This window comes from Arthroderma uncinatum (assembly GCF_011692745.1).
Source record: "Arthroderma uncinatum strain CBS 119779 chromosome Unknown scaffold2, whole genome shotgun sequence".
Lineage (NCBI taxonomy): Eukaryota > Fungi > Ascomycota > Eurotiomycetes > Onygenales > Arthrodermataceae > Arthroderma > Arthroderma uncinatum.
In genome coordinates this window covers 2,445,618-2,460,785 of record NW_022983864.1, presented here as the reverse complement: position 1 = coordinate 2,460,785, position 15,168 = coordinate 2,445,618, and the positions used below count along the sequence as shown (strand labels likewise).

General features: G+C 47.8%; 7 protein-coding genes across 7 annotated transcripts; 4 read left to right on the top strand and 3 right to left on the bottom strand.

Annotated features, from left to right (window-relative positions):
* Positions 1-259: 259 nt before the first annotated feature.
* GIQ15_02714 (protein kinase domain-containing protein) lies at positions 260-1,714 on the top strand (the record flags this gene model as incomplete). The annotated part of the gene is made up of 3 exons (XM_033550131.1): positions 260-377; positions 471-1,096; positions 1,163-1,714. The coding sequence occupies 3 exons, from the start codon at positions 260-262 to the stop codon at positions 1,712-1,714; spliced, it is 1,296 nt and encodes a 431-aa protein (XP_033407292.1).
* Positions 1,715-2,093: 379 nt separating this feature from the next.
* On the bottom strand, positions 2,094-4,017 carry GIQ15_02713 (peptidyl-prolyl cis-trans isomerase-like 2; the record flags this gene model as incomplete). Its single annotated transcript, XM_033550130.1, has 4 exons — positions 2,094-2,613; positions 2,669-3,849; positions 3,925-3,941; positions 4,008-4,017. The coding sequence occupies 4 exons, from the start codon at positions 4,015-4,017 to the stop codon at positions 2,094-2,096; spliced, it is 1,728 nt and encodes a 575-aa protein (XP_033407291.1).
* Positions 4,018-6,251: 2,234 nt separating this feature from the next.
* Positions 6,252-6,904, top strand: GIQ15_02712 (uncharacterized protein; the record flags this gene model as incomplete). Its single annotated transcript, XM_033550129.1, has 2 exons — positions 6,252-6,831; positions 6,885-6,904. 2 exons carry the CDS (start codon positions 6,252-6,254, stop codon positions 6,902-6,904), a joined length of 600 nt encoding a protein of 199 aa, XP_033407290.1.
* Positions 6,905-6,909: 5 nt separating this feature from the next.
* Positions 6,910-7,721, bottom strand: GIQ15_02711 (uncharacterized protein; the record flags this gene model as incomplete). Its single annotated transcript, XM_033550128.1, has 2 exons — positions 6,910-7,647; positions 7,701-7,721. The coding sequence occupies 2 exons, from the start codon at positions 7,719-7,721 to the stop codon at positions 6,910-6,912; spliced, it is 759 nt and encodes a 252-aa protein (XP_033407289.1).
* Positions 7,722-7,779: 58 nt separating this feature from the next.
* Positions 7,780-8,846, top strand: GIQ15_02710 (uncharacterized protein; the record flags this gene model as incomplete). The annotated part of the gene is made up of 2 exons (XM_033550127.1): positions 7,780-7,811; positions 7,916-8,846. 2 exons carry the CDS (start codon positions 7,780-7,782, stop codon positions 8,844-8,846), a joined length of 963 nt encoding a protein of 320 aa, XP_033407288.1.
* Positions 8,847-9,324: 478 nt separating this feature from the next.
* Positions 9,325-11,836, bottom strand: GIQ15_02709 (DNA repair and recombination protein pif1; the record flags this gene model as incomplete). Its single annotated transcript, XM_033550126.1, has 4 exons — positions 9,325-9,467; positions 9,702-10,156; positions 10,216-10,432; positions 10,861-11,836. The coding sequence occupies 4 exons, from the start codon at positions 11,834-11,836 to the stop codon at positions 9,325-9,327; spliced, it is 1,791 nt and encodes a 596-aa protein (XP_033407287.1).
* A 356-nt stretch (positions 11,837-12,192) lies between these two features.
* Positions 12,193-15,017, top strand: GIQ15_02708 (BRCT domain-containing protein; the record flags this gene model as incomplete). Its single annotated transcript, XM_033550125.1, has 7 exons — positions 12,193-12,214; positions 12,271-12,332; positions 12,393-12,669; positions 12,728-13,362; positions 13,421-13,682; positions 13,738-13,818; positions 13,873-15,017. 7 exons carry the CDS (start codon positions 12,193-12,195, stop codon positions 15,015-15,017), a joined length of 2,484 nt encoding a protein of 827 aa, XP_033407286.1.
* Positions 15,018-15,168: the final 151 nt, after the last annotated feature.

Below are 15,168 nucleotides of genomic sequence, written 5' to 3'. Positions count from 1 at the left end.
TTTAGCACCGATATAAGCTGTCATGGACTTTGACCTGGATAGATGGTGGGGGGCTAAACGCCCAGTAGAGGACGCTGGTCGGTCTATAAATGCCATGCTTGATGGGCAAGTAGGGCCAGAATTGCAGGCGATTGTTATGCGGCGCCGACTCGCTGGGCCACGTCTACTCTCTCGATGCAATGATTTAGTCCGCATTGGCCCTCTCAGCCTCATGAAACCCCCTGATCAGGGCCGGGCAGACACATTCAGATACCATACAATGTCCCATATCGGATACCCCGACGACAGGGACCCCAAGATTGGGCAAAAATATTTTGATGACATGTGCTCTGATATGCAAAGGCGGTTTGTGATATATGGAAAGATTGGGAAAGGAAGTAAGTACGATATCAATATCCATAGCTAGTCATTGATCATATCCCCTTTCCCCCTATTTTCTATCGAGGCAGTTTGGCTAGACATCATCCTAGCGTTTGGCCAGATATATGCGGCTCGAGAGATCAATCCTCCTCCATCTCCCACCAACACCGATACTAACACTGGCTCTGGCTCCGGCTCCGACTCTGACTCTCCGCAACCAACTGGCGGTTCTGACAATGATGGCCCACGCACCGGTACTACCGGGAATGATAGACCACGCCAGTTCGCTATAAAGATGGAACTTCAAACCCCTTTATCTCGAGCAACAAAATACCAAAAGGCCCCAACATGTCTCTATCGAGAAACTTCCACTGGAGCTGAACGTTTGCTGCCTGTGGAAGCGATCGTACTCCAACTACTCACACAGTGTGACCGGTTTCCGAAACTTGATTCCGTCTATATCCATAGGGAGTTTTCGTCGATAGTCATGTCTGCTGATAGCGTCGATGACGATCCATTGCGAGGGACATTGCCCCAGCTAAAAACAGTACCAACACATTTATTTCCGGGGTATAATGGGGAACAGTTGATGTACTGGAAAACGACGAGAATCACTGAAATCCAGGCGTGCAAAATCGCGTCCCACCTTCTTGAGGCGATCGTTTATCTCATGGATATGAAGATGATGCATGGCGATTTAAGCCATCGAAATTACATCTTGGATAAGAATCTTAACGTATGATTGTCCTCATTTGCACCTAGCCATGAAATTAAGAAACTAAGCGCTAACTTCGCAGAACAGGCTCAGCTTATCGACTTCGGTGCTGTATATGCGGCTGAAAGGGACGGGTGGATGACAGATGAATATGGCTATATCGAAGCATTCGAATATTTTGTTAATCCAGAGATAGCCCTGGCATTCGCAACCTCTGGCATAAGCAACCCCAGAGACACACTTGACGATAGAATGTTGGTCCTGGATCACGACATTCGTGTGCAAAACCTCTGGAAATTCGGGGTGTTGGTTTACGACCTGCTTCACGGATATTCTCCTTGGGAAACACCGGAACGCCATCCACACCAGGCAGAGATAAAGGAGCTCCATGACTGGTCGTACGACGACGATGAGAAGTATATCTACCTCTACGACAGGAGGGTGCGAATTATGAATGAAGAGCTGCCCATCGACGAACGTCTATCACAGGATTGTGTGGACGCGTTGAGGCATTTGCTGGCAAGAGATATATGTGATAGGATGAAGCTGGCAGATTTGCAGAACCTGCCCTGGTTTCAAGGACACTGGGTTGACCACCATCCTAGTGAGCTGGCCAGGCCACCGAGGAGAGCGCATTAATTGACACGATATCACGGACTAGAAACATCCAAAAGTCACACGCCATCGTCATGGATGCCATGATAGAAAAAAACCGATTCGTGTTTATTGATAGGATATCATGGTTTCAAGTGGTAGAGAACCCAGAAGCCGATCACTAGCAGAGTCATCCGTTGTGTCAACGGACCCCTTATTTAAATAGCTGTACCATAAATGTGAGAAAGCTTGGTTAAGATTCGTATGTCCGCAGAACGGATGCTGAACCTGATCGATACCAAGTCATTTGCTCATTCGGTAGCTTATATTAAAGCGCGTCGCGTCAGGTATGACTCGAAAGATAGTTTTTTCAATGCCAAATCCTTGTGTATATGCCATCAAATTATCATATCGAACTGCGCTCTCACCAGGAATCGAAGGTCCCAAAACCTCCACGGCCTGCATTCTTCGCCTTCTTTCGAACATGCTCTGGTTCCGGTTCATCGTCGTCAACAAATCCAACAATTTCATCTTCATTCCCAGTGGGCGTTGCGGCTGCGGCCTTTAGATATTTTCCAACTCCAGATACGCTTCCAGGGGTATTATCTCCTCCAGCAGAGCCATATCCACGTAACCTCTTTCCGGTCCATGTAACTTGGTCATCGTCATCTTTGCTCTTATTAGCCCCTCCATTGGCCTCAGAATTGGATTTCTGTTGAGCACTCTCCTCTTCGCGCTTTTTGTTCAGAAATTCTTCGAAAGGATCCACGAAAATAACTATATCAAGCATTTTAATCGGAGGCGTCGGCCGGTTTGAGCTGGAGTCCACAGGAGCGACTTCCATCGCGTCTAGGGTCGGCGAAGACGGTGAAGGGTCATCAATTAAATGACCAAACACAGTGTGTTTGCCGTTCAAATGAGGAACAGCACGATATGCAAAGAAACTACTCAAGGGTTAGCAAATGTCGGTAAATGAAAAAGATGATGAAACCAACTCACAATTGACTACTATTAGTGTCCTTCCCTTTATTCGCCATACTCAGCGTTCCTCTAGAGTCATGCTTGAGAGGGCCGATAACCTCGTCTGCGAAATTCTTGCCCCAGATACTCTCACCTCCCCTACCGGTTCCAGTGGGATCACCACCCTGGATCATAAACCCTTTGATGTTGCGGTGGAAGCTAACACCTTTGTAGTAGTCCTTTTTCGCCAGTTGAATGAAATTCCACACTGCTTTGGGTGCATGTTCAGTATGTAGCTCGATATTTAAATCTCCCATGTTTGTAACTATTCGCGCATAGCCCTTGTTCTTTACGCGGCCACGTTTCAGCATATACTGTTCGTCCGTCAATATTGACAAGTCTGCAGCCGTGTGTGGAGTTAACCCGGTACTGGTGAAGGAGGCAGCAGCTAAACCGGTGGTGTGCCTTGCCGCGTTAAACGGTACCGGTTTGCCGCTTTGGTTGGTCGAGCTCTTCCTCGTCGAAGCTTCTTTTTGTTTCTGGGTTGATAGAGCGCTTCCCGATATGGCTTTCTGCTCTCTCTCAGCCCTTGCTTTAGCAACTGCTTCCTTTGCTCGTAGAATCTTAGCAGAGCTGCCCATTGCATTAAGGTTGATACTCTGCTCATCCTTCCCATCCGAGACTTTGGTTTCTCCGTCCTTTAAATATTTGAAGGTACTCAGGTCCCGCGCGTTCACATTATGCGGGTCCTGCAGTGTGATAATATCCTTCCTGCCAAATTCCTCGTCGGACACTAGATCTCGCCATAACTTGGGTTTAATATTGAGTCTCTGCACCGTATCCCACGCGAATACGTTCCCCGTGTTCCCCAAGGCAACAATATGTGTGTTGTCCGTAAAGACTTTGTATGTAACTGGGTCGACATATTCTCCCGAGTCGTTCTTTGCGAAGTGCAGCTTTATGAGGTCGGAGTTTTTCATAGGAGCACCGTTCACAGGATTAGTGCCATGCTTTTTCACCCAGGGTAGAATATGTGTCAGGTCAAATATGATCCCGTCGGAGGTGCATACGGGGTGAGAAAACGGCTGGAGGGAGAGAGAGCAAAAGTTGAAGGGCAGTCGTTTGAAAGATGCGCCAGCACCGCCAGTCTTTTGTCGGGCAGCACCAGCGCCAACGTTGGCCGAAAAGGCATCCTCGGACGCCCATTCGGAATGGGTAATCTGTGTATTTCAAGAGTCAGCTTGACTCGGGTAGGGTGAATGGGTAATCGAAAAGATATTGGGATCACGGCGTACATAGAGCTTATCAGTTCCTACAAACTTGAGTTAGTACAACAGAACAACTGTTTAAAAGAGTAGAATCTTGCGATTACACGTACCTTTCCCCATCTTAGCTGTCGTTCCAAGTGTTCTTATTTAAATCCAGCTTTGTACTTTGGACGGCGAGCTTGAGCTTCGAGCTTCATCTCTAGCGCTTCGGGTAAACATTTTACCGTCGACTTTATGTACTTTCTTAGAAGCATCTCACCATATACCATATCCACCATCTTGATAGTCGGCGAAGAACCTCTTCTCCGGAAAAGTCTAGTTGTGATGGCGTGTGGGATGATGAGGATCTCTTCGTCCTCTGTCAGTCACTCTTAGCTACTGCTCATATTGCGAGGCTTTGGCCATATCAAGAGAATACCGTTAACCATACTAACTTGGTTATAGCTTGTATTTCTACGATTCCTGGCCTTAAAAGGCATATCAGGAGTAATAGATCAATCCTACTCTCTCATCACGCATACTGATAAAACATGGCTTTCCACGGTTTATGTATAGTTGTAATAGTGGTTAAAAGAGTTGATTTAAGCAAAGGTTCGATTACTCTAGCTCTCAGCCATCGTCGTTTCAGATATATCATGGCAGGCGAAGTTCCTGGTCGAGAATTCGTGCCTCGTTCATATCCTAACTAATACAGCCATCCAGATATACCGAGAATCCGTTAGAAGCGAATCAAAATGCCCGGATGAGTTTCTCTTGCAATACTTGAGGCTCAACCCAATGACACGCTTTATATCATGGCCTGCGCCCGGTTTCGCTGCGTCTGGTGACAAGCTCTGTCGGAATCCCCTGCTCTCCGTTCTGATTTGACGGCCGCTTTCTGCTAGCGAAGTACGATGACGATGCCTCCATGGGCTACTGGCAGGGTTGATATGCAGGGCGTCAACTGGGCAAAGGGAGTTTAGATGCCTTGCAGCTGGCGTGGCCTTACAATGCCCGAAGCTGCCTTTGGGCGCCTGGCGGCAACCCTCAGCCCAGTCCGCGTATCGACAATATGTTGTCGAGTCCTGTCGACGCTCATAAATCGATTTAATTGAGTTTGTCTACAGTGTTACGAAGGTCTCCCCGGATTTGACGGACAGGCGGACAGGCGGTAAGCCAGCGATGCCGTCCAAAAGCCACTCTGGTGGTTAACGATTATTCCAGGGATATCTTACACGGCTACGAAGTACAAACATGTACTGCTCAGAAGAGGCAGAAGTTGTTCGATCACTATCAAAGTCAAGTATGGCCTATACAAGGGATTATAAGTAGCTACGAGGAGTCAAAATGTGCCTTTTTTTGAATACGGAGAAGTCACTCTACATCGACCAGTTCTACGCCGCTTCGAGGCTCAGACAACTAGCCAACATCTAAATACTTCCCGGAACGATACAATTTTAGAAAGCTCCCAGGCCGTGCGTCCCGCTGTTGCATGCATATCAGCGGGGAATCAGCATGTTATCTCCCGGATATATGGCTGAGCATAGCTGGAGTGCGAATCCAAGGTGCGAAGGAGGTGTTACATACAACGACATGCGCTTATGTTGTAGCCTAGAGGGGTGTTCTCATGCATAACTGCAGGATTATACGGAGTACGGAGTTATGGCCAGCACTGCATCCTGGTTGGCCGTGCAGCGATCAGCCTCAAACACCCCAGGAGGAATGCGAGGATTGGGGGCGATGCTTTTTTTCGCTGCAGGGCGCATCGCGAGGGCGTCAACATCTCCCAGATGTTACAAGTCGAAAGTGACACCCCTTCGCTTGCTCCCAACGCCCGAGTTGAGTGACGGTTTTTCCTTTTCCCCTGGCACCATCAACTATCCTAGACTTCTTTTGGCTTTTTGGAAGCCTTACGCTTGCATGGGGGAAGCTGATGGTGTGAGGGAAATTCATAGCAAAAGCGAGAGAAGAGAAAATACAGAGGAGGTTTACACACTCTTCAGCGGCTCATCGTTAAAGATAAATATCGGCTTCTCTGCTTTGCCTATTACGCTATACTCATTCTTGAACATCGCCAAACCTGCAATGAACATTGATCACGGCTCAAACACAATCCTGATAGCGCGGTAACGGGGCGCTTGTTGTTGCCCATACGATTCCCAGATTTCTTCCTACCTGCACCTAATAGTAAAGCGACAAATTGGATACCTCCAGGTATTTATTCCCTTCAAATATTTTACTGTTTAACCCAATCAATTACGCTTAACTCCACATTGCCTTGCCCCACAGTGGCTTCATCTACGATATCCCATCAAGCAGAAGCTAATGATAGGCGTTTACTAGCTCTGTCAACTCCCGTTAAGGGCGCATTTACCATGGATATGAGCCCTAGTATGCATAGCATCGGAGGAGATAGCTCCCTTAGCCAGAGCTGGGAAGATATGCCAATGCCTGGCAACTTCCCCGATACCCCGGATGTCGACGATCTAGAAGCCCTTAATGACCATCTCAAGAAGCTCGGCCTTGGTAACAGTTCAAATGGCCATTCTCGGGGAGATCAGCTTGGGAACCAACTAACCCAGAGCACCTATGAAGGATGGACCTTATATCGTGGGGAGCCCAAAACTCCAGGTGCAGAACGAACCTGGGCCACCGCTACTATGTGCAAGATGCCCCTTCCACAGGCAGAGTTACTCGACCTGGTTCAGAAACAAAAGCGCAAGTCGGTTACAGAAGCCTATAATGAGCTTACGATGGTCAAACGACAACACATCGACAATTTGATCGAGGAGAAAAAGCAAGAAATTGGCGGCGCGAAATATGACTGGACCTGTGTCTATATCAACTCCGCTACTAGAGAAGTCCGGTCTGCCTTTGGCCCCAGAAAGGTCTTGACAATTTCTATAGCGATTGTGCTCCGCAAACAGCTGAAGCCCGAGGTCGTTAATGCTATACGTACTGCACATATCTTAAAAGAGAGGAAGCTTCGGAATGCTGAGAACCGCCAGAGGGCCATGGAACAACATGAAGATTTTAGGGATTTTGATGATTCCGTCCACCAGACTCATAATCGATCTGGTCTTGGGCTAAATTTCCCCGGTCCGCAACATCATCCACAAAATCGCCCACAGAGCAACGCTCAACGCCCTCCTCCACACCACCCACAGGACAGGCCTCCAAATTATCCTCCACACCACCCACAGGATAGACCTCCAAGTTATCCTCCACATCACCCTCAGGACAGACCTCCAAATTATCCCCCACGCACTCCACAGGGTCACCCACAGGGTCACCCACATGGTAACCCTCAGCATCACCCCCAAGATAATCATCAATTGGATCATCCGCATGCTCGTGGTATTGGGCCACCTCAGGACCAGAGGCATGCCAACCACCACATGCCACACCATGACCCTCGAATGATGCCAGAGAGACCAATCCCAGTGGGACCACCGCCCGAATCTCGACATATGCCTCCATTTGAGGAGAATCGACACCCTCATCATCAACAGGGCCAGAGAATGCAACCAGAGATGGTCCAGGTTCCACCAGGCCACCATCACCAGGGCCAGAGAGCACAACCTGAGATGATGCAGATCCCACCACCCCCAATAGGACCCCATCAATCGCAGCCTCGCCTACTCCCTCCTCCTCCTCCTCCTCAGCATCCTCATCCAGGACCTCCGCATGAACAGCTACCTCCAGGTGTTCAAATATTAAACCAAGGCCCCCAGGATCCCCGTCAGCACCACCCCGGACATCAGGAATTGCCTCCGGGCGTTCAGATATTAAACCAGGAGCCCCACAATCCCCGCCAGCACCACCACAGGAACGAACAGCCACATCCGAGTGCTCATGTATTAAACCAAGGACCACCAAATTCTCACCAGCAACACCCTAGAAATGGACATGGGGAACTACCACCAGGAGTCCAGGTATTGAACCAAGGGCATCAGCATCCCAATCAGGGCCGTCCTAGACACGAACAGGGCCCTCACGGAGCTCAAGTATCAAACCAAGACCCTCGTCGTGCCCACAGGCAACCTCCTGTGCATGACGAAGTACCAGCAGGCGTCCAAATCATAAACCAACCCCGTCAACAACAACGGAAACAGAAACAGCTCCCTCCTAAGGTCGTAAACCCGGGAAAAACTAGAAGGGATCAGGCTATGGTGGAACAGTGGTTGGAAGAGGAGGAGGAGAGCGATATCTCAGAGGACGATTCATATTTATTCGACCCAGAGAACGCAAGCTCGGTGACAGAAAACTCATTTTCTTCTGGAGAATATGACAAATGCGATTTCCCTCCCGATGATGAGTACCTTCGACCCCGTCCATCCAAAAGCCATAGGCGTGAAAAAAGCAAAAGCAGTGACCGTAGCGGCCACCGCCAACGTCCCTCCCTAGGATATCGCACCCATGAACGCCCTTCGAGGAAGGCTTACCTGGCTGAACTACCTCGACACCGGGGCTCGAAATACTTAGCTGAGTCTGCCGAAATCCTGCCGTCTAATAGCAAGCACAACCGCCAGGGGAAACTGACCCGATCGGAGTCTGTTTCCTACCCATCTCGACGCCAATCGTTGAACCTCCATCAACGTGGACCACGATCTTACAGCCCTGACTCACCTCCTGCACGCGTGTCGCGATCTGAGGTCGAGTGGGAAATAGAGCAACGGGAGCATGACAGGGCATATCTCCGCTACCTAGAGAGCCAGCGACTGGCCAAAAAGGAGGTAGAAGCTCGTCTAGAGCGTGATATAACCGACCGCCTGAACATGGAAGGCTCAAGGCCGGCCGGTGCTCAACTAGGAGGATACACTCCGCAACGAGTGCTGGATACATATGAAAAATATGATCGGATGAGACGGTTGGACGGCAATCGCCGCCAGTCCTACATGGAGAAATCACAAGCGCCTACTTATCCAAGAGACTACCCTTCACGACATGAGAGATTATTCCGGGGATGAAAAATATGAAACTTACGGAAGTAAGGATTTCCTTTTGTTTTGTTTATATGGGGATCATTTAGGAGTATGCAATGGTTAGGCTCGGATACGGTTGGCTAGGAAGGATCAAGCTATGATGCGATATTTCCTTTGGTTTGGGCGCCTTTATTTTGTTATTACGTTTATACGCCGGGTTTTAGGTTCAGGTTATGATGGAATCGTTCTATTTCTAGCTTTTCACTTGTGTTATATGATGAGTTACCCCTTTGTCAATAGTCACGAAGATATCTTTCCCACTAAAATGAGAAATATTCCAATCCATGTCATTCTCATAAAACCATACGCCAACTCGCGTAGTTAGATTACTAAAACCAGCAAAGCTATGCCACGGATCGCAGAAGCACGAAAAATATTTTTTTACTTGTAGATATCAATTCTATCATTAAAATGTTTCTATCTATATTACAGGTATAGAGAAGGCTGTGCCTATTTGTTCCACCTACACATATTGAGCTAGTGAGTCGAAATCATCGTCAAGGTCTGAATTGTTTCTCTCTTGCACCTTTGGTTTCCTTCTGTTATTGATATCATTGATGCTTGATAAATTCTGATAGAATTCAGTCACTTTGGGATGCACCATGACTTTTTTCGGGTCAAACCGAGATACTTGCAGTCCCTGCTTAGTCGTTGCTCGACTGAGAGCAACATAAGCTTGACCTCTTTCAAACACCCTTCCAAGATCAACCTTAACACGTTGCAAGGTTTGGCCTTGAGCTTTATGTATTGATAAGGCCCACGCAAGGATAAGTGGGACCTGTTGTCTCTGAGCTTGAATCTCGCCGTTAGGAAGCTCGATTTTCCAGGCTTCAGGCATACATAGAAGCTGCCTTTCAGAGCCATCTGGTAGTATAAAGGCGACCAGAGGATATTGCTTGGCAGTCGTGATACCACCAGACCCAGCCTTCTGGTCAAAGGCCATGCTTTTTATCTTTTGCTTTCCCCAGTCCAACTCTTCATCAAAGTCATTAGGGGCGCCGTCATATTTCTGTCCCTCCCTCATATGGTTATCGAAGCCTGCCTCATCCATAAACGCAACGACTGTCCCTAGAGAGCCGTTCACGAGGGTTTCGTCCTTATTTTTAATGAGCATCACCTGGGCCCCTTTCTTGAGATGAATTGTCGGAGGCGCCATGCAGTTACTTAATAATCTGGCTCGGACCTGCTCATCTTTTATCGCTCCGGAATCGACTGCATGGAATGTCATGACCGCTCCTGAAAGGCGGTTCATTCTCCCTGAGTTCGCAAGGTCTACCTCTGCCCGGGTGGGGAACCTAGCAAGCCATACCTATTAGACATCAAAAAACAGACTAGCGGGCGTATAATAACTTACAATTCTGTAGCTTCTATATTATCACCGCAATTCAATGGCCTTGAAAGGTCTTTGAAAGCTTGGATGGCAGAGGGACTCAAGCGACCGAGGCGCATTTCATTAAGCATATTTGCAAAATCAGGATCTTTCTGCCTGAACACTTGTGTCAAGAGAATTGTATGTTGAATTGACGTATTCCAGGTTCCCGCTGCAAATGCGAACTTTGCCTCTTTACCGCCTTCAGGGACGGGTGGGAGTTGAAAAAAGTCACCAGTGGTAACGAGTTGGATCCCCCCAAAAGGTCTGCCATTACCTCTGATCTTACGAGCGAGTTCTTCAAGTTTATCAAAGAAGTCCCCGTCAACCATCGATATTTCGTCAATGATAAGTACCTTTGTTTTCAGCCAGCGATTTTTGGCTTTTTGGTTTCGTTTCACCTGTAATGTTTAGCAATTATCAGGAATACATTGAATGGTTCACAAACCTTCTTAACAAGCTCCTGGGTCGATTCCTTCCCAAGGCCGACTCCAGCATAACTATGAAGTGTCACACCTTCAATATTACAAGCCGCTAGCCCTGTTGACGCTGTCACAGCCACAGCGTCAGAGTCCCGCCGATATTTGAGTCGTAATTGCCTAATGATTTCCCGCATCAATACAGATTTACCCGTTCCTGCAGAACCTGTATAGAAAACGCTTTTGCCCATTTTTACAATTGTCTCGATAACTTGATTCTGCTCCTCGCTGAAAAAAATGGACGGGACCCTGGTATTGGGTGGCCGTGGAATGTTGTTGAGCCTCTTCTCTATTGAAGATGAAGACTTGATTTTCATCTGTCTTCTTAATTCTTTTTGCTCCTCCTTAACAGCACTAAAGGACTTATCCCATGGCAGCTGCTTTTCCTTCTTAATTGGAGGAGTATGTTCTGTTTTGATATCTTGAGCGTGGCTGACAGGGCGATATTGTGGTTTGGGGGTGCCATCATACGCATTAACCATGGGCCTTTTGAAGTTGCCCTTTTGATTGGCCGCTAAGTGATCCGAGTAGGGGCCAGGCTTTCCTCTGTTATCCTGGGTTATGTCTTCCCAAGGCAGTGATCTCTTTTTCTGCTGACGTTGGGAAAGGTTCGGGTATTCAGGCTCGCGCGGCGGGGAGGACGACCAAGGTATGGGAATACTGCTCGAGGGGATAGCCGTTGCGGGGGTAGCCCCTTCGTTCACCCGCGGATTGGGTTCTGCGAAGGACGAATTATGAGATGCGCTTCCAGTCTGGGTGTGCTTCGAAACCGCATATTCTATTTCAAGGAAATCGTCGTTCTCGGATTCATTCTCGCCGAAGAATACAGCATCGTGGAGATCGCTTAATGCACTTCTGCTGAGCTCTGGTGTGGAATCGGGTTTCCGCGAGCCATGCGTCTGAGGACTGTTCGAGGCTACAGTCGGGACTGCATTAAGCCGGGTGCGGTTTGGTAAGAAGGATTTGGGCTTCTTCTGCGGCTCAGGGTGCTCTTGGACTGCTCTGGTAAACATTTCCGGCTGCAACGGCTGAGCATACGTTGAAAGTCCCGCGAACCTGCGAGGGAAAGCTGGGGTCAAATGTAAAAGGGTACTGAGGGTCCGGTGCGTTGATAGTGAACGGAGCATGTAAATGTAAGGAATTTATGTAGTCTTTAATCTCTAGAGACCAGCCTGGAATAACCAGGTATCCAAAAAGCACAGCACGAGAACATAGAATGGTCAATTGTCGCTTTGTTTGTTTGAAGAAAATTGATACGTAGTTGCATTTTTCCTAATTTGGACTTTTGAAAGTCGCGTTCGCGTTGAGTCACGTGGTAGATAAGATAAAGGCTTATGTCAGCCGAGCATTTGCAGCATTTCGTCATTTCTGATCGCGTTTTCTCTCTCTGTTATAAGCAAGGGGACATTTGCTTTGGATGACCGACTTGAAGCCCTCGATCGCTGCGTCGGATGATGGGTATACGGGCCCTTGACGATGAAGAATGGCCCAAGATGCAGAACTCGGTAGACAACCTCATGGCTCTCCCCCATTTTCGGGTTCAGAAGCTAACATCGTGAAGCCAAGGAGCTGCCTCTTGCTGGGGTGATTCTTTGCTGCACTTCAATTCTTGCAGAGCACCGAGTGAGTACTGAGAATGAGGGTTAATACGTACTGGCCTGTGTACCACTGACACCATCACAGTCTCAATTGGCGGATATAGCATGCCAGATGGGCGCGATCCACAAGTTCGATCTTACCTCTGATGTCACGCACCTGATAGTCGGCGATATAAACACGCCAAAATATAAATATGTGGCCAAGGAACGAAATGATGTGAAAGTTCTTCGAGCTGAATGGGTAGAAGCTGTCCGGTCTTCATGGATTCTAGGTGGAGACACGGATATTCGGACCCTGGAGGTGGAATATCAACTTCCCCCATTCTTTGGGCTATCCATTTGCATTACTGGGTTTGAAGATAGTATGTATTCCTTGAAATTACGTACATTATCGTCGCGGATGTCGCTGATTGTTGAAAGTGGATTTTAGAAATCACCTTCAGAAGACTGTCAGTTCTAACGGAGGTGAATTTCGGAAAGACTTGACGAAAACCGTTACCCATTTAGTTGCGCGTGTTGGCGACGGTAAAAAGTACAAGTTTGCAGTTTTATGGGGAATAAAAGTTGTGAGCCTAAAGTGGCTTGAGGATAGCATTCAACGTACTATGGCCCTCGATGAAGCTCTCTATGACCCTCTAATGCCGGTAGAACAACAAGGCATCGGCGCATGGAACAGATCGAAGCCTGCTATTACCGAGAAAATTACTAAACCCCAAGAGACTGGCCATCAACGTGCCCGGAAGCTACGTAGAGTTGCTAGCATCAAACTTGGTGGCCAGACTGAAGGAATATGGTCTGCCCTTGTTCCGAACCCTTCCACGGTTGTCGACAACAATGACGGCTCGCAATATGACGGTAGCCAGCAGTTGGTGGGGAATGCGCGCCCAAACTTGCTGGATACAAAATCATTCGCCAGCGAAACTACATTTCCGGAGAGACATGATAGCGTATCACACGATATCAAACCTTCTCCAGTATTGCCGATTGTCGAACAGCAGCCGAGAGGGTTCTGGGATAATTGTAGATTCTACATGACAGGGTTTACAAAAGAGCAAGTAAGTCATCACTGGCAATGATTGCTTCCTAACATTATAATAGCTGACCTTCCATTAGGCACGGATATTGGAATCCCATCTTTTCGCGCAGGATGCTCTTATTTCTCCATCCTTGGACGATTTATTGCAGCATGATAATCAGTTATTCATGGTTGTCCCATTTAACTTGCCTCGACGAGAAATACCGGGGATTGACGAAGACATGGATGAACTTAAAATTGTCACAGATATGTGGATTGAAAGATGTCTACGTAGCCATGCGTTCGTTGCCCCAGAGGCCCATATAACCAGCACCCCTTTTCCAAAATTCCCCATCCCAGGTTTGTCTTGCAAATCCTCATTTCTATACAATATTTCTTCACTAACTTTTTATAGCATTCCAAGGAATGAGAATCTGCTCGACAGGGTTCACCGGGATCGACTTACTTCATCTCTGCAAACTTGTTAATCTATTAGGTAGGCTATACATCAGATATATACATTGTTACCTCAAACTCTAACATTGTATAGGCGCAACGTATGATGAATACCTTACGGCCAATGCCTCCGTTCTAATATGTAACACCACAAGCCCAAGCCCAGAAAAATTAAGACACGTGTTTGAATGGAACATACCGCCTGTGATTGCAGATTGGCTATGGATATCCGTCCAGACTGGAGAAAAGAAGCCATATGCGCCATATTTGATCCCAGATAAGCGCACGGTTTCTCAGGGAGGCCATAAGCCATCAGAATCACACCTAGCAGGGCATCGGCTTGAGAACCCTCTGCCTCTCGACCATTATTCCTCCGACCACAGTAATACACATCAAACCTCCGAAGAAATGGATGGAGGACAATTCAACCCACCAGAGACCGAGGCTACCAATGACCGACCTTCAACCGCCCTTAGAGAGGTTTCTGCAAACCTCCCAGTAAAACCTTCTCGCTCCCCATCCCCCTCAAAGGAGTCTATCCCACCAAATCCACCAATTTCCCCAATACCACTCCCACAACGAGACTCCACTTCCAAACCCACAAACAATCTCGAGAACAGTATATCTCTCAATACCGCAATTAGTGAACTTTTAAAACAGAAAAGAACACGAACCCAACACTCTACCGCTGAGACGGAAGTCCCTGTCCGCTCCCAAAGACGACGAAAGCTATTTGGTAGAGCCAGCTCCTCATGTTCTACCCTAACGACTGATTTACAACGGGGTATATCCAGAGCAAGCTCGATAGACACTTTAAACGAAGACGGCTACGGTAGCGTAGTCGACGGGCTCGATAGCCCATCCACTAAAACACCCAGCAATGCACCAAGTTTTATCTCAATGCCCGCTCAAAGACGCGATGTCAGTCGACCGGAACAAATAGAAGCGCAGCAAATGCTACAGCGCCGGCTTGCTTTATTTCAAAGCAATTCTGCTAATGGAGAATTTGCCGAGAAGGGTGCTGGTGAAGACGAACCCTTACCTCTCACACAGCTTGGGTATGAAGATCCAGACGCTGTAGCAATGCGTGAAATGATCAGCAACCAGAGTCAAAAGGACAATACAGCTGAAGGAAATGGGCCGCCCGGCTCTCGTGCAGGCAAAAAGCTAATCATTGGGAAAATACAGGATGGTTGGGGAGGTGGGAGAAGAACAAGATCTCGCAAGTCGGGTGGTTAACAAGAAGTACTGAAGGAGTTCAATAGAATAGACCGCTATTGCTTATGCGAACAGCGAGTCCTCCACACATAAGCCTTGTTTCTACGATTGTTGTTTTAATGACGGGAGTTCCTGGATGCCAAATACTGTAGATATGAAGCAAATACTAGAT